At 36.4% G+C, this 22,176-nt stretch overlaps 3 protein-coding genes across 3 annotated transcripts; 1 reads left to right on the top strand and 2 right to left on the bottom strand.

Annotated features, from left to right (window-relative positions):
* Window positions 1-325: 325 nt before the first annotated feature.
* Window positions 326-6,140, bottom strand: LOC115439647 (dual specificity protein phosphatase 13-like). Its single transcript, XM_030163514.1, has 3 exons — window positions 5,911-6,140; window positions 5,556-5,773; window positions 326-1,743 (listed from the first exon to the last, which is right to left on the bottom strand). Exons 1-3 carry the CDS (start codon window positions 6,036-6,038, stop codon window positions 1,526-1,528), a joined length of 564 nt encoding a protein of 187 aa, XP_030019374.1. The 5' UTR covers window positions 6,039-6,140; the 3' UTR covers window positions 326-1,525.
* A 1,554-nt stretch (window positions 6,141-7,694) lies between these two features.
* On the bottom strand, window positions 7,695-11,447 carry LOC115439648 (dual specificity protein phosphatase 13). The gene is made up of 4 exons (XM_030163515.1): window positions 11,203-11,447; window positions 8,812-8,893; window positions 8,513-8,730; window positions 7,695-8,392 (listed from the first exon to the last, which is right to left on the bottom strand). Exons 2-4 carry the CDS (start codon window positions 8,886-8,888, stop codon window positions 8,199-8,201), a joined length of 489 nt encoding a protein of 162 aa, XP_030019375.1. The 5' UTR covers window positions 8,889-8,893; window positions 11,203-11,447; the 3' UTR covers window positions 7,695-8,198.
* On the top strand, window positions 10,811-20,522 carry samd8 (sterile alpha motif domain containing 8). The gene is made up of 6 exons (XM_030163511.1): window positions 10,811-10,988; window positions 12,719-13,294; window positions 15,341-15,436; window positions 15,530-15,647; window positions 15,739-15,889; window positions 19,735-20,522. The coding sequence occupies exons 2-6, from the start codon at window positions 12,738-12,740 to the stop codon at window positions 20,037-20,039; spliced, it is 1,227 nt and encodes a 408-aa protein (XP_030019371.1). The 5' UTR covers window positions 10,811-10,988; window positions 12,719-12,737; the 3' UTR covers window positions 20,040-20,522.
* Window positions 20,523-22,176: the final 1,654 nt, after the last annotated feature.

Genomic DNA, 22,176 nt, shown 5'->3' with positions numbered 1-22,176 from the left:
ATCTTTTTAGCTTATGCCAACAATCACAAAATGCACTCTTTGTTCATAGAGGCTCATATGAAGTTTTCACAGCATGGGAAAATATAACAATTACATCAGGGAGAGAAAAAAACAAACATACTGCAGTCAAAACACATAAATAATAAACTGATAATGTATAGAGTTGGTTAGGTGGACAATAAAACTTTAAAGCTTAATAAACAAGACAAATGCATCACAATAATTTCATAATGTGATGTTTTTATTTGTCCATCTATAGTTTGAATGTTGACTAAGAAACAAGCTTTATTTTTTCCATTTTTCATTAAATAATGATGTTGTCAAACATTAATGACATTTGGTCCATTGTATGATTTACAAAGTGAAGTGGTAAAAATAAAAGACAGGTAATAATATAGTTCAAGATGAAACTTGATCAAGAAAAATTCACGTGTGAGTTGACTTCACATTTTGTAGGAGCGTAGTTATGTTCCCAGAGTCCTCAGTTCCTAACCTGAAGCAGGCATGAAGCTGTGACCATCCATCCATCCATCCATCCATCCATAAAAAAAACAAAAACATTCGACAAAACCATGCAGTATCTGTGATTGTATGCAAATACAAAGCTAGGGAACGTCTTTCTCAGGTTCCCAGTGTGTGCTATACTGAGCTAGGGAACAAAGAACTGGGAAGTGTATGGCTCCCATTTTGTAGGTGTTTTGATGCATTTTTAATAAGACTTCCTTTTTGTTTTATATGGCTTTCAAAAGCACATAAAAACAAGCCTAGGTCTGTGGTCATGCTGCCTCAACACATGAACTACATAGTTTAGCACTCGAAAATATCTATCTATTGATCAATCGATCAATCGATCTATCTGCTAATCTAGTTACAGTGTTAGCAGGTAAATTGATGAAGTGAACCTTATTAAATATTCTTAAAAGATAAATTGTTCTTAATTTACAATATGATACATAAACAATTTGTTTTTATAATAATCTCATCACAGCATTTTATGTATGCAGATAGCTAGTAGTTTAACATGATTTAGTGCTTATGAGTAATACTACTTTTCAACTTGCTATCTTGCTAACATGCTAACATAAAAATGTAGGTTATGTTAATGCTAATTAACACAACCTAAAACAATTATATTCTTTTATCATTACTTTGTCAGTTTTTTATATTTAGTAGGTATGTTACAGCATATTCAGTTTAGCATCAAATGTCATATTTTGCAAAATTAGCATTTTTTTTACTAAATGTTTTAGTGTGTGAAGCAATTATTTCATCTTCTTGTAGGCCACCTATGGTTAAAATGCACACCTTTGTAGAATGTTGGTGAATATTAAAGTTGCAATCTATAGAGGCTGAGTCTTATTATAGTCTATGTAATGGATATATAATTTTAAAATAAAAGGGATTGAAACCTTAATGTGTTTGTTTGTGCAAAACTAAATATTCATTGCCATTTTCCTTTGTCTGCTCACAGCCAATACCTTTACTCACACTAATGCAGAGTTAAACACTGTAAACAGCTCAAAATTCACAAGATCTGACATGTTTTTTTCTTTTTGTTTTTTGTCAGCTGCAGCTCCAGATCCAGCAGCAAAGCTAGAAAATTCCTGTTGGGGTAGATGGCTCTCTTCTGGACTACCTTCTGCAGGGCCTTTTTCAGTGGCATATGATGGTAGATCATGAGGTACGCCAACACCAAGGTTGACGACCGGCTCATTCCCATGATGCAGTGCACCAGGACTTTCCCTGAAGAACAGAAGAGACGGAGGTAGAGAGGGATGTAAAGAAAGGATTAGTGAGAGGCTGCTGTCTTATTAATATCATACATGACTGCCCGTCTCATGCTGTGGCCTTTCTTTTCTCCTGCTGAGAGCTAAAAATAGTTCCCACAATTCATTGCTTTTGTTCATTTAAGGTCCCTTTGCAGACTGAGCCCAACTGTCTCTTTAATCCCATCCCGTCCTCTGGTTGATAGCTACCCTGAAAGAAGCCATGGCCACATTATAGACTTAAATTCACAAAGGTAAGACCTTTATTATTACTTGTTCTGGCTGAGAATACAGTTCAATACCATTACAAGTTCTGTTACATTGTGGTGACATTGAAAGGACAGAAAGATGGGAGAGAATACGAGTGGGTTCACTTTATTAGGGATTTATAGAGTTGAGTAACAGATACAGTGCAGAACTGACACAATATTTAAAGGTACTCCTTTACAAGGTCTCCTCGGGACAGCATTTAATAAGATTATTTGTTAGTGTCAACATCTTTCTAAAATATTGTGTCATGCAGAAAAAAAAACAAAAATATAGTAAAATAATGGAAAAAAATCAGTAAAATATAAAAAATATATATATTTTTTTAAAATAATAATGATAATTATGATGAACAACAGTTTAAAGTCTCATAAAATACTGAAGAAAAAACAAAATTATAACCATCATAGAATACTGAAGAAAATAAAATAAAATCACAGAACAACAATCTATAAAATGTCTTAAAATACAGAAAACAGTACATAAAATACTGAAAAAACTCAATTGTACATGTAATACATCTCTAAAATATTGTGGCATACAGAAACAGGTGACTGTTTTGCCTCATATGAGGAATTAGCCCGAGTTTTTGACCAATATAAATCAGCCACTGGAACAATGTTCCAAGTGCAGAATTCAGATCATTTGATTGGCTCTGTGGCAATCGACAAACCAACAGTTCATGCCACAGTACTGTGGTAGTAGCCATTGCCTAAAATAAAATACTGAAAAAGATCAACAAAATGTGCTAAAATGCAAAAAATGTATAAAATAAAACAGAGTGGAAATCTCACATATTTTAAAGTCCCAAAGAGAAGCAGCAAATCCTCATAATTAAAAACTTTAAACCTGATCACATTAAGTGCTTTTGCTTCAAAACATGACTTAAAAGATTAACGGATTATCAAAATATTTGCCCATTAATTTTCTTAATTAATCAGCCATGTCGGCCTTAATATGAGTTTGGAAGAAGTGACTTTTCATGTGTGTCTTAAAACAACAGTCAGGTGTAAAAACTGTTTTTTCTGGCTGTAATCATTCAGTCAATCATTCGGCCGTGGCAGGCACAAAGCTGGCAGTGGCAGGCCACAGAATCCATGCCAGTGCCTCCATATGCGCCCGCTGTCTCTCCCGTGCCAGGGGGATTTAAAAATGAGCGCTGTGTCACCGCCCCTTTGATTCCGGAATGCAGGTCCTCTGTGTAAAAGTCCAGCCTGTCTCACCTGTTACGCCTTTGGCTCGGCTGTGTAAATCAGTAAATGGCGGAACAAAGGTGGGATCACCATCGTGCCTTTTTTCCAGGATCTCTGTGTAGAAGTGGCTATTTTGAGACTTTGCATCCACTTTGTTAAAAACCAGTGTTCCTGTTATTTCATTAAGTAGAACCATGTCAACGAGTGCAACAAGAAAGCTTAGAAATGGGTTTTTAGTCATTTTCATAGAACAGTAGAACTCTATGGCACAGACCGATAACACAGTTCAGGTTACATGTACACTAACCGTGTTTCAAGACAAATACATATAATAGTAAGTAATAATAAAACACATATTGAAGGATGATTTAGTTTGCTAAAACTGTTTAAAAAAAAACATTTCTTTATTCTCCTCAAGCTGTGAATATGTAACAGTCGGTGAAAAGGTGATGTTTATTGGTACTGACAAGTTATTATTTTGTGCAAATAATTAACTCAAATAATAATTATAAAATCCAAATAATTAACTTGTTTGTACAAGATAATAATGTGTGTAAAAATAAAATATTTCACTTTCTTGCAGCATTTTTGCAGTGTTATATTATTCTGTCATATCAAGATGTGTTTATAACATGTTACTCTATCATCTAATAATTTTTTTAATTAGATAAAAACAGTACTCAGAATGGAGCTTCAGGGTATTTCATGTTTCATAAACTTAATAGAAGTTTTCACTTGAATTTTTTCAACATAATCTATAATGACATGAAGTGGAAGGTTGTCGGTGAGTTGGCATGGACAGTTTGCCCTCAAGGTTTTCTGGCAGAGAGACTTTTGTTGTGCTGTTGCAGAAGGATTTATTTCACACAAACCATGATCTGTTCAGAAAACCAGCCAATTAGTTTTGGTGTTTAAATCTGACCAAACTCATAATAACAGAAAATAATAACAAGGACAAAGTCTGTAACCCTTAGGAGTCCGAGTGTATTTGAATACTTTTGATTTTGTGTTTTTATTTCTCATTAAAAAACTCTTTACTTTGCCTTTTTTTGGTATAATTTTTTACAGCATAGCCTCATCTGTGTGATGTTAGTTTTTTTTTTTTAATTTAACATACCATATTAACACAGTGACCTTAAAATCACAAAAAAAACATGAAATCTGAGTAGGAAAAAGTTAGATTATTTACTATTTTTAACATTTTTAACATTGAATTAATCATTTTTATAACTTAGAATGAATATATACATTGAAAACTTCCAAAAAAATAATGCCTTGGGTGTTTTTTTAGAAAAACTATGTACAACTATTTATAACAACAATCAGGATCACAAGATGTCACACATCTGATTTTTTTTCCCCCATGCAAGCACTTCCCCTAGAAGCCTGTTTTTACTGTTGCTTCTGGCACTGATTGCGCACCAGATATGATAAAAATATTTCTGCAAATTATGTTTTTATTGTGTATCATAAGACTGGGTTTACTTCACCTTTCAACATAATTGACTTCACACTAGAGCTTCAGTGATCAGTCATTTTTGTCATCAGTCACTTTCTTTGATTTGATTTATTTTCTTTTACTTGAGTGGATGAAGTATAAAAATGTGATGTCTGAAAATGACAAACATGTCCTTTATTCTAGAAGCAGCAGAAACAACCACAAAAAGTATAAAAGTAAAAGGATGTAATAAAAAAAAATCTATATAGAAATAACAACGGTGTAAAATGTATATTTAAAAAAATATAGAAATGTATATGTATATATAAACAAACAAGTCAAATGACGTCTACAAACAATATGTGCACTGCAGTCTTCTCACAAATTTGTTTACAACTTACTAACAACTTAAGATGGAACTAACACAGCTTTGTGTGGATCCTGGCGTCATGTGCATCATAATAAGCGTCTTTGTGAAACAACAGCAGAACCATGTTTTGCGGCAGTGAAAGTAAGGAAACAAAGCTTTGATTCAGGAAAATTGTGATCAAATATAGTCAATTAATTGTTTCAGCTCTATTTCACAGTATAACTTTGACATCACAGATTGAACGGCAGACTCAGTTCGTCTGTCTGCTGCTACATCTTAAATCAGTCATGTGACTCCCAAGGGTTAAATATGAGCTTCCTGTTTGATAGTCCTATGTACAACCATCCATCCACAACAACCTGTTACTCTTTTCGTTTAGAAACACCTAAAGGTTAACTTCTCCCATTACCGGATCCTTATTGGCTCTAAAATACGTGACGTCACACAGCCTGTCAGTCAGTCCACGCCTTAAAGTCAGATTTTACACGAGGACAATCTGAATGATCAGGACTTTAACTTACCATCTGGTGACTTCAGAGCTTTGTGGATGAAATCAGCAGCCGGTCGGAAGTAAACATCAAGATCAAAGTGTGCGGAGTCATCTGCTGGAATGCCGCAATACACAACGTCGTTGCCGTAAAAGTTTTGGTTTCCGATGCTGCCTTGTTTGGCGTGAGCGGCATTTAAGATATGAGTTATTCCCAACCTCAGCAGGACGGCCTTGTTTTGAGCCACTGCCCTGCCAACACAGACAGAAAAGAGTTAGGTCACTGCAAAATATCAAAGAATGTAACTTTACAGAAGAGTAATAGTAGAATTTAAAGGTTTTACATCATCTTATGTGATTTAAATGCTAAAAAAAGGTTGTATACTTACACGTTTCCTATGTATAAATTCGGCCAAACCTCATCAATTTGGCTTAAATGCAGTTTGCACGAGTCCAAAACCTTCTGTAGATCCTTCACAGTCAAATATTCTTTCGTCTTTCCTTTCAGAGCTGACATTTTAAAGTCCAAACCCCCGCCTTGGATCGATTTCTGGTCCAAATGTTTGTTGTATTAAAGCCGTTAGTGTCTCCTCCTGCTCAGGTTGATCTGCATGAGCAGGTGTTGATCAGCCGTCACCGGACACTTACCCGATTTAGTGCTTAACCTAGCGTGTAGTCTTACCCAAACAGAGGGCGAAACAACAAACAGAGCAGACCCCGGCTCTGCTTTTCACACTGCTCTGGGACTCTAATTTAATAAGCCTCAAACCAAGATGAATCATTTCATAAAGCAGTGATAATTAGACATAATTATGGACAAATGCCAAAGTGCATCGCTTACACTGGATCACACAAAGTCCGCTTTAATGCTCATACAGCCAGTTTACAGCTCTGAAAATTAGATGTGGAGGGAGAAATTAAACATAAAATCCACCTTAACTGCTGCAGATGTCCTTTTTTAACCCTCCTCAGATGTTACAGTTGCACATTTAAGATTTTAAATAGCAGAAAAAAACACATCATTAACCTTGTTTACACACTGAATTTAACCCTTGAAGACCCACAACTATTTTTTGTCATGATTTCCAAATGATATTTTTTGTGTTTCTCAATGATTTATCACCATTTATTGTAATGTTATCCTCTATTTGGCATTTTTCAGTGAAAATCTGGTATTTTCCAAGATTTAATTTAGTGATCTTGTAGATGTTCATAAAAGCTTGTTAGATAAAATCAGAAAAATTAGAAAAAGGGTGTTTTTCAACAAAATATATCATAAAACAAGTGTCTCCAAACACTGTCAGTAGCCAAATTACATGGGTTTATTGTTGGATCAATGTTGCAGAAGATGATGGTGTTTCCATGGAGCCTCTGAACGTCCAAACTGATCAAATGTGATGATGATGAAAAGCTGGGAAACTGCATTTTACCTCAATTATTAACATGAATTGATAGGATTAGTGGATCAACAGTTATTAAACATTTTAAATCAATAGATGCTTTTGGTGGATGTTTGGGTCCTTAGGGGTTAATGTCTTTTCTTTTTTTTTTGCTGTTAGTTCATGAATATGAGTGTAAAATGTGATGATCTGTTGTAAAAATGTCAGTGGTGATTTTGTGCACAACACAAATCAATACACATCTCAGGCTCATTTTAACCTGAAGACAAGTATTGATTGGATTTATTTAAAGTGCTGCTTGTGCTTATTGATGAGCCAAATGTGCGAGTGTAGCAGGTCAGAATCAGGTCAGAATCCCACCTGAGTGTGTGAATACAAGCAGGAGGAGGGTGAGCCAAACTACACCTGCTGCAAAGACACGACCAGATACAAGACACGATAAAAACAAGAGTTTATCTGTCGATTTGGTCTGTTAGTGTAGAGAAAAGCTCAAATATGAATGAGTTTCAAGACGATTCAGCAGTAAAACGATCAACACCAGTGAAAAGTAAACATATAAAAGTACAATGAACTAAGACAAATAGAACTGCATGTGATTTGCATTTTGCTAAACCACTTTGTTGTGATGTACAGAATGAAAAATGAACATGATGAACTATATCAGTGGTCTGTAAACTGTATTTTCAGTTTTTATAAATCCTGATAATACCCGAAAAATGCTAAAATGAAATATGAGCAATTATATCCTAAGTTGGTAGTATATTATAATAAATCTGAATTTATTGAACAGATGTAACATAGTCCTAAAGATACAAATATAAAATCAAAACACAAATATATAACATGTTACAACTACACAAAAATAGACTCCAGCTGCTGAACATACAAAATATAGTAATAGTTACAAAGACCCACATAATATATCAGTTACTCAGAAGAAAAGATGTGATATTGTGTGTTTTCGGGTGAATTTGAGGCTCTAATAGACCCAGAAACCTTTATTTATGAAACACCAAAGGTCAGACTTAATAGGTCTCTCTTGTAAAATAATGCAAACAGCCTTGTTCCTCGAGTTGTTATTGTTTAAATCGACCTCAGTATTAGCTAAAACATTCAAAGACGAAGATATATTCTCGTAACTTTACTTCCCTTTCTATTGAAAACATCCTTTTTTCTCTAGAAAAAAAAAGACTAATTTGCCAAAACAACAAGGCTTTTCTACTCTCTTAACATGCCCTTTGTGGAGGGCAGTGGGATTAAATGAATTTTCAGGATTGTCACAATGTTTCACGTAGTTTCACATCCAAAGCTCGCAGCTGTTTCAGGAAGCCTGTGTTTGGGAAAATCCATCTGCGTTCTTTCACCTTCTGAATGGCCTCTAATAAGGAGTAGTGATGGTGGATCATGAGATAGGCCAGGACTAGAGAGGCAGACCTGCTCACTCCAACAGCACAGTGCACAAAAACCCTCGCTAGAAGAAGAAGAAGACGAGGAGGAGGAAGAAGAGAAGAGCAGAGCAGTGAGCATAAAGCGACAGCTGCAGAGAAGCCTGCACAGTCTGCAGTAAAACACAAAAATGATGGCTATTTACCACCAGCTGTGTCGAGTGCAGTCTGAATATACTCAGCAGAGGGGAAGAAATAGCCAGAGAGGTCAAAGGACGGAGAGTCGTCAGCAGGCACCCCATAATAATCCACTGAGGAGCCGTAGAAGTCATGACTGCCCTGACAGTGCATCCTCCCATGAGCTGCGTTCACAACATGAGTGATCCCCAGCTTCCACAAACTGTAGCGGTCGTTAGCCACCGACCTGCGCAAACAAAACAGATTTATCATCACAGACATATGAGAAGAAAACTGAAAATACAGGTGAATTTATTTTAATACTTACATGTCACCAATGAAAAGGTTTGGCCACACTTCATCCACATGGTTTCCAAACCTTTTCCCTCCATATAAAACCTTCATCAGCTCTTTAACAGAAGGAGTGTCAAGGTTAACCTTATTATTTTCCATAATAACTAACTAAAATCATCCATTTGTAGACTCACATTTGTTTCCCCTGCCTGAGGTTTCACTACAAACATGTTGGTACAGACAAGAACAGGTGTAGGAGGTCTAAAATTAACTCTGGCCTATATTCTCTATGTTCATCAACTGTATGTGCGTCTTATTTTATGTTTAACCTTCACTGTTTTATAAAGCACAGCTTAAAAGTTTAGGTTCAGTCACTTGTCCTTGCTGTATTTGTCCCTGAAAAAACTCTCCTGAATATAGTGTTAAAGTGAAGACAAGGACACTAGATCCTCTGGACTAGAATGTCACTGTACAATGAGCAGAAGGATGCATATTACTACGAGGAATTAAAAGGAAAAACAGATTATTATCATATTATGCCACGGGGAGGTTGGTCTTTTCATATATACATAATATGGGAAAAGTAACGTATTTTCAGAACATGATTACGTTGAAATATCTTGTTAGGACTTAACAATATCTTGTAATAATTTGAAAATATCTTTTTATAAAGTGAAAATATTTCATAACATGAAAATGTCTCAGAATGTGAAATATCTGTTTTTAAAATGGAAAGCACCTTATCTTAAAGGGTAAATATCACATAACATGAAAATATGTCATCATGGTATTAAAATATCTGGTTATATATAAAAAATATCTTGTTATAACGCAACAACATGTTATATTACTCACCCAGACTGCTGAAAGGTTGGATTATCTTAAAACATACATACATACATACATATAGAAAAAAAATCAAGATTTTTTTCCTCATCCATTTGAATCAGTTGTTCCTTTATCTGTTAAATATGTTTACCTATATGTACTCAGGTCCCCAGTGTTTTTTTACTGCACATTAATACAGCAACAAAAATGGACTTAGCAAAAAAGAGAATACAGCATAATAATAACGGAGAAACATAAATGTGTAACATCAAAGTAAACAGAAGAATAACACACCATTAATGAAAATAACTCAATATTTGGTTAAATCAAGATAATTTTATTCGTTTTGCACAAAATCATACATTTTTCCCAATCTGTCCATCTGAAGACCTTTGGTTAAAGAAAAACCTGCTTAAAATGTGTGTTGGGGTGGGGTGGGGGTGGATGACATTGATGAAACATAAAAAAATGCAATACAATAGTTTTTAAATTGCATATGTATTTTCAGGACAAACTATAAAACTTAGTAGTCACTGGTAGGTTAACAAACCCAGTGTGTTTTTTTAAGTAGACTGTACTGAAGTGTAGTGTAATCAAATTATGCATGTAGTCAAACCTAAACTGGATTTAACTGTTATGATGAGGGCAAAATCTTCAGTTTATGGGCAACATATAACAAGAAATGTTTACATTTTAACTATTATTGTCACACTATAATGAGATATTTTCATTTTATAACAAGATGGTGTCACATTCCTACAAAATATTTTAAGTCATTATGAGTTATGTTCACAGTATGACAAGATATGTCAGCGTAGTCATGTTCTGAAAATATATTACATTACCTTTTCTGTATTATGTATTTATGAAATAAAAACATCTCATAATGACAATGTGATACTAAAGATCATAACACATCTTACTTGTTTCTTATATTACATTTTACAAGTTTGTTACAACTGTGTAATACAAATTGATAGCTATTTTTTTTATTAAATTAAAATACATATAAATATCTTTTTTGAGTGTAAAGTTATCATAATAATCCCTGAATATTTTTAAGACATGTTTTTCAGGTGTGAACTTAGCCTTTGTTTTCCACTGCAGAACTACCAGGCTGCAGTACCGTGTATCCGCCAGCAGGTGTCACTGTTACCCGCCGTTGTTGAGCCTCTGTCTACCAGTTTCCGGTGCGCTGCTTTTCGGTACATTACCTCTGTGTTGACAACAGTAATGCTAACCACCGCGAAAGCAGGGCGAAATGATTTCGAACGAGCCTGTGTTTTTACATCAAACGCTAACACTCCAGACTTTTGTGACATGCCGTATAGCTAGCTAAATGACCAAATAAGTTTCTATATCTTCTGTTACATCTCATTCCGGGTGAGTGAGTTTATAGCACTCGTATTAATCAAGCTAACTAGCTCGTAGCTAATGTTAGCGTTGAGTGAATTAGCCTGTTATGTTTATGTTGATGCTGTGGTGATGCCTTTGTGTGGTTTTATGCTTTTGGTGTCAGACATGTAACAGGGAAGATGTTTTTAACATGTAAGTTAGCTCAGACAATAAGCGTGGTAGCATCAGCGTCAGGACCCACCTTAGTAATAGCAGTGATGGGGGTAATTCATACTGCAGATCGATGGGATTCACTGGAAACAATATGGACTGTTGAGCAACACAGCTGTGATTTATCTATTTAAGCCATCACAGGACTGAAACATATCAGCGGAGACCATTTTCAAAATCTGCAAGGCTATTATTACCCGTAAAAGTGATGATTTAGATGGAAGTATGTTGCAAAAGATGAGCAACAAATACTTTCCCATAAACAGTTCCATCCTGGTCTGAGGAGCAGTATGCCTGATCCTTTACCTACATTTGGATAGGGTGCGGTTTCTATTGTGCAAACTAGTCCTTGCAATTTGTTGCCAGTGTTTGCTTCATACTTAACATTTGCTCCAGTGCCGAAAGCTCAGCTCACGGATGACTCCAAACTTGTTTATCACATCAACTTTGACTCAAAGGGAAATATTTTTCTGCCTGTGTGGCAGTCTTGCGTGGTCTATTTGCTGATTCAGTAGAAGTAAAGTGTGGTAATAGTGCCTACTTCTCCATAAGACTACTTATTTGTTTGTCAGGAAGCCACTATGGAGCGCATATTGATGGCATTCAGATGTGTTTAAGTAGATGGCTGGTGTATAAAGACTGCCTTTAAATTGATTCTCCAACAGTCAAAACCCAAATAGATTTAACTAGTAAAAATGAGGTGAAGAAAATCAGCAAGCACTCACATTTGAAAAACGGAAACTACTCATAAAGTCAGGATTGTTGCAGGTTATTGTCTGTTTATTACTTACTATTTAATCATGTCTATATAAGATTTCTCAATTTACCTTAGCATAAAGTGCTTAAAATTCTAGGTGCTGTCTTTAGTTTTTGTTTACTGTTTTCCCACTGAGCCAGCATTTCTGATTGAGAAGGCTGATAGCAGGAGTCAGTTCCTTCCTATAGTTTGTAAAATGTTTTTTTTTTTAGCCAATTACTCAACCAAACCAATTAATGAGTTTACCTGTAACGGAACTCTCACTTTTCTATGTTCCTGTGTGTGGCTACTTCTAGTAGGTACAAAGGATAAATCTGAATTTGCTTTAATTTCAGTTTTTCGAATCAGACTGCATGATTCTCTAATACAAACACGTCCATCTTTTTTTTTTACATCACAAGTATTTGTATGACCCGCCTCAGGGCGTGAACTTTACAAAAAAGACAGCAAATCCTTAAGCAGTGCATTACAAGGTGAGAGATGAATATTCAGTTGCCTCACAATTTGATTACAATTTTTGCATTAAGATGCATCTTCTAATTGAGAAATTTCCACACCATCTCTAAGTGAGTTGTAGTAGCAGTGATTTGTTCATTGTGAATGGTAAGAGTACAGAGTTGCCAGTCATAAAGTGCAAAATCTCTCAGTCTGAAATACCAGAAATCATCTAGTGTGGAATATTAGTAATAGCAAGTGTTCAGTGGGATTTAGAATCTGTCAGTTTAATATCTGATGGTTCTGCCTCTGATGCTGCATTGAAATATTGAAAATTAAAGTAGCTATTTTTCAGTTTGCAGAGTGAGGAGGAAATGACCCAGCTGAGTGTCCGACGCTGGACGCCCAAACACGTCGCCAAGTGGCTGAAGGAGGAGGGTTTCTGTGACTATGTGGACCTGCTGTGCAACAAACACCGGCTGGACGGGACCAGCCTGCTGGCCCTCAGCGAGTACGACCTGCGATCTCCTCCTCTGGAGCTCAAAGTTCTGGGCGACATCAAACGGCTGATGGTATCAATCCGCAAACTTCAGAAGCAGAATATCGATGTGCTGGAGGAGCTGGGTCTGCCCTTTGACGGTCACTCACCAACAGGATCTGGAGGTAGTTTGGACTGGCTCTGTAATGGAGACTCAGGAAGAGACTGTGACAGCACCGACACGGCGCCGGTGGGAGAGGAGTACCACCAGTACACCAATGGGAAGTACAAGCAGCAAACCAGGCGCCTGGACCCGGAGTATTGGAAGACGGTGCTGAGCTCCGTCTATGTGGTGTTTGTGTTCGGGTTCACGTCCTTTGTGATGGTGATAGTACATGAGAGGGTGCCTGATATGCGCACATATCCACCACTGCCAGATATTTTCTTAGACAGGTGAGTTTAATCTGCTCTCATTCTGTGACCAGCAGGTTTTATGAAAGGTGGATGATCTCAACAAATTATCTTATCACAGTCGGTTTCTTCATAGTCCATGATGCGTTTCAAATAGTATTTAGTTTATCACATTATGTTATGAAGACAAAGCCAAGGTACACAGTGGTGAGAAAAAGTTTTTGGACGCCTCATGCATTTGTGATATTACATTAAGATTCACTCTTTAGTCATTGAACTCTGCCAAGTACTGTTCCGTTCTCCAAACCCACATGCTCTCCTCTGCACATGCTCTGTTCCATCAAGGTCAAAACTGGATGCTTCAGTAGATCATGAAACACATCCAGAACATTACATATTGGAACTGTCAAGACTTTAGTTTTGTTATTTTTTCTTGTTAATAAACCAAAAAATCCTATGCATTTGTTTGTCTGTGTGTGATGCAGCCACACTTTTTGAAAGATAAAGATTTTTCCACAAATATTTCATAATAATGATTGAGATTGTGTAAAATTTTAAGGGTGTCCGAAAACTTTTTTTACCCTATTGTACATTACACATTTTAAATCCCAATTTAGGGACATATACATTACAGTGTCATATACATGAAATTTTGCAAAAATTTTTTTACACATAATGGCACTTATGGTAGCTACCTACATTTCTTTTTTCTTGGACTAAAGACTGTTGATTAAATATTGATACATTATCAGAAATACAGTCATTATATTCTTAGATGTAGGTGGCCAATGTAATGTCAAATTTCACTGTTGAAACAATTAATGCATAATATACATACATGTTGCAGCGTATAATAATACCTTAAAAACAGCACTAATTTTGCTATGAGTTATTATTTTGGGGATTGAATAATATTTAATACCAGCTACTTTAGTCAAACTTCATGAGCTTCTTACATATTTCACTTAGCAACAACTGTTTTAATGTAGCACAGATCAGCATTAAATAAAGTAAAGTTGTGAATTTTTAGGTAAAATAAAACTACACCTTCTCTACAATTCACCAAAATGAGGGATTTTGGACAACTGTGTAATCCATTATCCGGCCCCAGTCCCTATTTTAGTTCCTGGTTGCATTTTTTTCAGCACAATACTCAGAAATAGAGAGTACAACAAGGAAAAAAAAATATTTTTATCCCCTGTCAGGATATCACAGCAGATGGTGGACAATATAATTGCCCTACTTTCTTGTAGCAAGTTTCTATTATTGTCGTCACATATTCCTGACGGGCTCGCTTTGGTTCAAACAGATCTTTTACACTGACCTAGTTTGTGGTGTGACCCGTTGTTTATGACCAGCTCCGAGCTGCTCATGGAATACTTTGGCCTATTAGGAGAGCAGATTTTAGGGAAATGCCTGTTTTTGGCAAAATGAAACATATTAGCGTTCTCTAGTGGTTTATAGATGCAGATTTGTCTTTTTACATGAGTCAGACCTGTAGAAAGCTGCACCTGTTGTAAGTATTTAGGTTTTAACTGTTAGTTTGACAAAATAACCTCAGCTCAAGGTCCACTTAGTAAGATTTCTGGAGTTTTCAACAGCTTCTTTTAGTCTTCACCTACAGATGGAGTTTGATGTGACTCATAAAACGTCCTTGACATTTTGGTAAAATAACTTCTTAATAAACAGAAGATGAGCTGTCAAAATAAGTGCATTTTACTCTACAGGACTTTTTTATTTTCACTTCTTAACAGCTACTAATTATCAGTCTAGAAATGCACTAGATTTTTTTTCCATATATTTTTTTTTGTTATTTATTGCCCATTTTGTGCCAGGGAAAAAATAGAAAAAAAAAAAAATGTGTTAAACAGCCTTTCATATAACGCACCAGATTGCGCTCGTTACATGATGCTTTACATTTATATAATCAGATAAATATAACAAATACTCAACATTTCCATTTCTGTAATCAGCATATGTTAAGCGAATTAGAATTTTTGCTTGCTTAATCACCCAAATGAGTAATCCCCCAGAAAATGCCAATTATTTTCCCGTGCTTTCTTAAATAATCGTGTCTCTTCTCCTCAGTGTGCCTAGAATACCGTGGGCCTTTGCCATGGCTGAAGCCTGTGGAGTGATCCTTTGTAACATCTGGCTGCTGGTTCTGCTTTTGCACAAACACAGGTAAAGACTGAAGGTTGCGTGTTTAATATTTACAGTTCGTCCTTTAAAACCAGGACATGAGAGACCCTGGTTCACTGTTTGTTTCACACGCAGGTCGATTCTTTTGCGGCGCATGTGCAGCCTGATGGGGACGGTGTTTATGCTGCGATGCGTCACCATGTTTGTCACATCGCTGTCGGTGCCAGGACAACACCTGCAGTGCTCTGGAAAGGTAACACACAGCAAATCCCAGCTGAAACCCTCCTCATATGTGTGTGTGACTGACGGCAGCGCTGACAGTTTCACCTTCTCTCTCTGTGTAGATGTACGGTGACATGTGGGCCAAACTACAGCGCGCCGTGGCCATATGGAGCGGCTTCGGGATGACCCTGACAGGCGTACACACGTGTGGTGATTATATGTTCAGCGGACACACTGTGGTCCTGACCATGCTCAACTTCTTTGTTACGGAGTGTGAGTAGTTTCCTTCGACCTTCTGCCACACACCACCAGTGGATAACGGGGCCGGTCTGACCTGATTATCTGTCCAATGATCTTGTAATGTGAGGGATATACAAGCAGAATCTAAATGTTAGTGACTTGATTATGTCTTGATCATAAATCCTGTAACATGACAAGAACAGTGAGTGGTAATATTAAATAGAAAAATGCTATAGTAGGTGAAGGTGAGCTGACTGAGAAACATCATCATCTGGGTGTTTAGTAACATTAGCAGTAGCTGTAGCTTGAACCGGCTCTTTTTCACAATCATCAGAATACTTTATTAATCCCAAGGGGGGAAATTATTGGGTGTTACAGTCACTCCATTCAAGGATAATAAAAAGGAGCTGTAAAAAAAATTATCAATACAACTGAAAAAGAAAGAAATATTCATATATATATATATATATATATATATATATATATATATATATATATATATATATATATATAACTGAATATATACATATATAACAAATACATATTAAAACACTCTAGTAAGACAAAATTAGAACAGCACTTTGTACAATAAGTACTAGACAACATATTATCAATATGACAATTAAAGGAATATACTTAGGTGTGTAAAAATATTATGTGTAATTATAATTATGTGATTATAATGTGGGCTTAAACAGTTTGATGGCCACAGGCAGTAACAGTAATAGTTATAGTAATAGTTGATTCCATTTTTTCCCCCAACATGTATAAAAGTCATGCTGATTCTGATTTCAATCACAGTTTCTGTGTTGTGATGTAAAACCCTGCACACGACACCAGCTGATGGCATTAGCCCCTTTTCCATCAGCATTCCCAGGAACTTTTATTTCCAGGAATTTATTTCCTTGGTAAAATAATTCCTTGCGATCCGTCTAATTTGCATTTCCACCTCAAAGGTCTGGGAAATTGGTTCAAATCAGGCTTGGTTGTTTCCAGTCACCCACTTGAAGTTTGACTGAATTTTTTAAGAGCATATTCAGCAAATCCATTCAATGAGGTCCAGGTTTGTTACCCAGAGCATGTTCAGATGGACAGATGGATTACTGGACAAATGGACCTTGTCGTCCGTCCACTTCTCATAGATTCTCTTCATTCTTCAGCACACAGCCCCACCTCTCAAAAATTCTGGGGAATCTGAAAAGCCCATGTTTCAAGAGTTTTGCTAAGATCCAAAGTCCCTGGAAACAACCTGTAGAAATTGTTGGCGAAGTGTGATCCTCTGGCTGTTAAACTGTTAAATCTGTCCTGATTTTTACATTGGTAGCAAGGTCAAGTGTCTGAGGTCATTTGCACTTTTCTCATCTATTACATCAACATCTGCTGCATATTGAAAACTCTTCATTGATGATTACACCTTCGATGATGCCTTCTCACATACTGTGCTTACATCCTGGTAACTTTGCAGGGTGTTCAAGGAGTTTCTTATCAACGCAGCTGCGTAGTTTTTTGTTTGTTTTTTTTACTTATATTTTATTGTTACAATTTAGAAATTTTACAACACAAACAATTAGAACATAGTGTCAGTTGTCGTCCTGTATATTGTCCATTTTTTCCATCGGTCTTCGTAAGTTGCTTGCTGTAGTCTTATGATATACGTAAGTCTCTCTATGTTGTGAATTTCTTCCACAGTATCTTTCCAATTATTTAGGGTAGGGGGGTCCTCTTTGTACCATTTTCGTGTGATGGCTTTTTTAGACGATCCCAAGAGGATTTTAATCAAATATACATCCTTACTTGGTATGTCTTTTCCTGTTAAATGACCCAAATATAACACAGAACATGTCCTTGGTAGTTCGTATCCCAAAATTTTTCCAAGTTCTTCGCTGATATTATTCCAATAGTGGGATAATTTTGTGCACTGCCAAAAAACATGCGCATGAGAGCTGCGTAGTTTTAACTGTATTTTGTGGGGTTTCAGTCACTGTCGTATTCAAAGTTAATAGAAAATTTTAAAAGATGTCAACTTTAACCCATAGAACATCTAAAAAAAATCAGTTACAGTCACATCTGGATTAGGGATAAATCCACAAATCCACCACTCCATCAGCCTCAGTGTGTCAGGCTGCTGACGTTTCATGTTCAACAGCACAGGGCTCTTAGGAAATGTTTATTAATGGCTGCCAAACATGCAAATATGGCTCTAAAATGTGTGTATTTTCTCAAAGAGGTCCAACTGTCAATACAGGCTTGGACCTGGACGTTGTAGTTTTACTTCACAGAAATATAGCAACTATTTGTCTAGAATGAACTAAAAACATCAAGCATAGGGATGCAAATGTTAAAATTTCAGTCTAACCCAAGTTTAAATTTAATATTTAACTTAATCCTATCTTTTGTGTTTCAAGTGAAGGAAAATGTAAATCATAATTTTACAATAATTATCTCACTGTTAGCATAAATATATCTTCATTAAGTGTCGGCATAAATCGTAAAAGTGTCACTTCTGGGATTTTTTAACCACTTCCTTCTCCATATCTTGAGCACTGAGAAACTGTGATTAGGAGAAATTATGATCTGTTATTAGAAGCTGTGACATCACACAGATAAAGTGCTAAATCACCAAGAAGCAGGAAGAAGCAAAGCGTGAGGAAACATTGCGCCTCTGTTGCCATCTAGTGTCCATTGTTGATACTGCGGCAATAATAAGAAAATATGGATGTGGGGACAGTGGTGGAATGTCACTAAATATTGCTTTCATGTGCACTTTTGATATAGTTGTACTTCCATTTTCAGCATATTTCTGCTTGTATCCACATCTCAGATCTGTCAGCTTTAGTTATTTTAAAGTTGCAGTTTTCCATTTCATTCCTCTTCAGTATAAACAAAGTATCTACAAATGTTTTGATATTGAATCTTTGTGATAAACTAAAGATAAAGTGTTTCCGTTATTGGTTCAGCTTTAAACAAACTCTTAAAAACCCTGTTGTTTGATAGAACATTTTTTTGTAGAGATTTGAATTTTTCCCAGGACACAAACATGTCATCACCTGCCTAGAATAATTGTCATAGTCATTTTTTCACATTTATCAAGAAACACAAAAAACATAACCAGTAATTGATTATTTAATTATTTGGGCAAAAAAGTAATTTTATTAAAAAAAAAAAAAAATGCATGTTGATGATGTTACAGAATATAACACATTGCTGTAGATTAAACTACTAACTATTTCCAAAGTAGTAGAACAGCAGTGAAATATAACATATACATTAATGCAACTGTAAATAGGAAAACACAGACGGGTCATTTTAATTACATTTTGCTGTTAATACTTACATACTTTTACTTAAGCATTGAATATTTAGTAGCAGAAGTGTACAGGATTCCCGCGTGGTCTTCAGATCTGCATTTAATGCCTTAAAAAAATCTTTAAAAGGTATTATATGATATGGAAGGTCTTAAGTTATGTTATCATAAACTTGTTTGCTGTACTGTGTTTAAACGTGTCCAAACTAGAAAGAAAGAAACGTTAGTCTACTCAGTTCCATCTGTTCCAACCTGACAATTTATATTCAAACTAGGAACCGATTATTGCTAACTTTACAGCCCCCGGTGAGAAATGATTCGGAACGGTGGGAATTAAGATGTCGGAGTAAATAAATACATTTTCCTAAATTCTAGGAGTCACGAATTTTTGCCAATATGGCCATGAAATAGGCATAAATTTTGTTCAAAGTAGACTTAGACAGGTCTTAAAAAGTCTTAAATTTAACTGAACCCTGGCGTCGTACTGTTACAGAAGTACTGGGTTTAGATGCTTCTTTCACTACTGTTAAGGAAGAAATAGTTCATAATTCCTGAGTTCACTTCCTTTCCTCAGACACTCCACGGAGCTGGAACTTCATCCACACTCTGTCCTGGGTCCTCAACCTGTTCGGTATCTTCTTCATCTTGGCGGCACACGAACACTACTCCATCGACGTCTTCATCGCCTTCTACATCACCACCAGACTCTTCCTGTACTACCACACCCTCGCCAACACCCGGGCCTACCAGCAGAGCCGGCGAGCTCGCATCTGGTTCCCTATGTTCTCCTTCTTCGAGTGCAACGTCAACGGGCCCGTCCCCAACGAGTACTGCTGGCCTTTCTCCAGACCCACCATGATGAGGAGGTTGATCGGGTAAGAAACAGACACCGCGGCACCGATACTAAAAGCTTCGCCGCTGCTGTTGGGTCTGTTTTAAGTCTAGTTGCCAACGGAGGCTTTGTGTGATATCCTGTTTGACTGGTGTGATTCTGAAACACAGAGCCGTAGCCTCATATTCTGGGGCTTAGCTCCTCGCCTGCTTTCCTTGTCACCGTTTTTAGGTGGATTAAACAAAATCCATAAAACCCCGCAAAGTTTCTTATGAGCCTCAAGGCTTGATTTGAAAGTCGAACATACAGTTTGGCATTTTAATAGTAGCTCATTTTCCCTCTAAAGCTGGACACACACCGAGAGATTAAGACTGGACACATCACACACACTTAAAGATTAAGAATGGACACAACACACACACATAATAACTAAGACTGGGCACAACACACACACATTAATGACTGAGACTGGGCACAACACACACATAAAACGACAAAAACTAGACACAACACACACATAAAATGACAAAAACTAGACACAACACACACGACTAGAACTGTACAGAACACACACACACACACATTGACTAAGACTGGACACAACATATACACACACATAACGACTTAAAGTGGACACAACACACACACGGCAAAGAGTGGGCACAACACACACAAAATGACAAAAACTAGACACAACACACACAACTAGAACTGTACAGAACACACACACACTCATAATGACTAACACAACATACACACACATAATGACTTAAAGTGGACACAACACACACACTTAAAGACTAAAACTGGACACAGCACACACAGTCATTGAAGAAAATTTTCCAGCTCCCTTAAAATCTGACACAATATCAAATATCATCACGAAATATTTGTGAAAAAGTCTTTACGCTGTTTTCACTGTCAGATTTTAGTCTTTCCAGTGACAAGATAACAACTAAATAGCTGGACATTCTGTTGCGACCAAATCTCACCAGAACCGTCCAATACTTATTGCTGTTTCTGGTACCAAAACATGAACCAACAGTTTGTTCTGAAGCTTCATGAAACACAAGAGCTGATTTCAATACAAACAGTCGACCCCTCATTCCTTCATCAGGCAAACAGAAAACCCACTGGCACCAATTTTAATGATAATTTCAATCACCTTAACCCGTAAGAACCCAAACATCCACCAGCGACCAAAGTCATCTACTGATCTAAACTGTTTAAAACCTGTTGATCCACTAATAATTGTTGTAAAATACAGTTTGTCATCTTTTCATGGTCATCAGATATGACCCATTTGGACGTTCAGAGGCTCCGTAGTGGACGTGGAAACACCGTCATCTTCTACAACATATATTCACCAGTAAAACCCATGGAGTTGGATCAATGACAGTGGATGGACACACTTGGTTCATTTTCTTTTATTGATATATTTTACTGTAAGATTTAGTTTTTCTTCAATTTTCTCTATTTTTGATAATAATAACCCTCAACTTCAATCTAAGCTTTTATGGACTGTCTACATGATCAGTAAATTAAATATAGGAAAATATCAGATTTTTACTTACAAAATACTAAGCATAATATTAGAATAAATGGCGATAAATTAAATGAAAAAGGTTAAAAATAGAGAAAAATTCATTTGGAAACTGCCACAAAAGTAGCACTGGGTCTTTACGGGTTAAAGGCAACAGAATCACAGGAACACATATTGGAGCAGATTAAAATCAATAGAACACAGCTTCTTTCATACATCTGGAGGTTAAAGATAGTCCACATTCTCTAACAACAAGTTTTTACCTCATAGATAGAACATTCATGCTGCATTTAGGTGCTTCCTCCTGTACTTTTCATGAATGTAGAACTTAAAAAACACAACTAGATTCTACACAGCAAATAGAGAGTAGCTGAACTTTGTGGTTGTTTGTCTTCATAGAAACTTGATCGAGATGAGCTAGCTTGATGCGTTAGCGCCACAGATCATGCTTTCAACATTTTACTTCACGTCACAAAGTGTTTTACTCGCCTTTACTCATCTTGTGTTTGGTTGTGATATCACCAGCGTCAAATATTACATACGATCTACAGACTTACAACTAGAATATGCATATGTCACCCACTATACGTCACATTCAGGATGTCATTATGTGTGTGCCCAGCTTTAGGGGGCGACAGTTC

Source organism: Sphaeramia orbicularis, chromosome 19 (genome assembly GCF_902148855.1).
Source record: "Sphaeramia orbicularis chromosome 19, fSphaOr1.1, whole genome shotgun sequence".
NCBI lineage: Eukaryota > Metazoa > Chordata > Actinopteri > Kurtiformes > Apogonidae > Sphaeramia > Sphaeramia orbicularis.
The sequence above is the reverse complement of the archived record's forward strand: the minus strand, read 5'-3'. Positions and strand labels throughout refer to the sequence as shown.

What these genes read in the sequence shown, in the direction of transcription:
- LOC115439647 (XM_030163514.1), bottom strand. Translation starts at nt 6,038, where the DNA reads ATGTCAGCTCTGAAAGGAAAGACGAAAGAATATTTGACTGTGAAGGAT. An exon ending in AATTTATACATAGGAAACGT is followed by an intron (nt 5,774 to 5,910) that starts GTAAGTATACAA and finishes CTGTGTTGGCAG; the next exon opens with GGCAGTGGCTCAAAACAAGG. An exon ending in AGCTCTGAAGTCACCAGATG is followed by an intron (nt 1,744 to 5,555) that starts GTAAGTTAAAGT and finishes TCTGTTCTTCAG; the next exon opens with GGAAAGTCCTGGTGCACTGC.
- LOC115439648 (XM_030163515.1), bottom strand. Translation starts at nt 8,888, where the DNA reads ATGAAGGTTTTATATGGAGGGAAAAGGTTTGGAAACCATGTGGATGAA. An exon ending in AACCTTTTCATTGGTGACAT is followed by an intron (nt 8,731 to 8,811) that starts GTAAGTATTAAA and finishes TTGTTTGCGCAG; the next exon opens with GTCGGTGGCTAACGACCGCT. An exon ending in TGCACTCGACACAGCTGGTG is followed by an intron (nt 8,393 to 8,512) that starts GTAAATAGCCAT and finishes TTCTTCTTCTAG; the next exon opens with CGAGGGTTTTTGTGCACTGT.
- samd8 (XM_030163511.1), top strand. Translation starts at nt 12,738, where the DNA reads ATGACCCAGCTGAGTGTCCGACGCTGGACGCCCAAACACGTCGCCAAG. An exon ending in CTGCTTTTGCACAAACACAG is followed by an intron (nt 15,437 to 15,529) that starts GTAAAGACTGAA and finishes TTTCACACGCAG; the next exon opens with GTCGATTCTTTTGCGGCGCA. An exon ending in ACCTGCAGTGCTCTGGAAAG is followed by an intron (nt 15,648 to 15,738) that starts GTAACACACAGC and finishes CTCTCTGTGTAG; the next exon opens with ATGTACGGTGACATGTGGGC.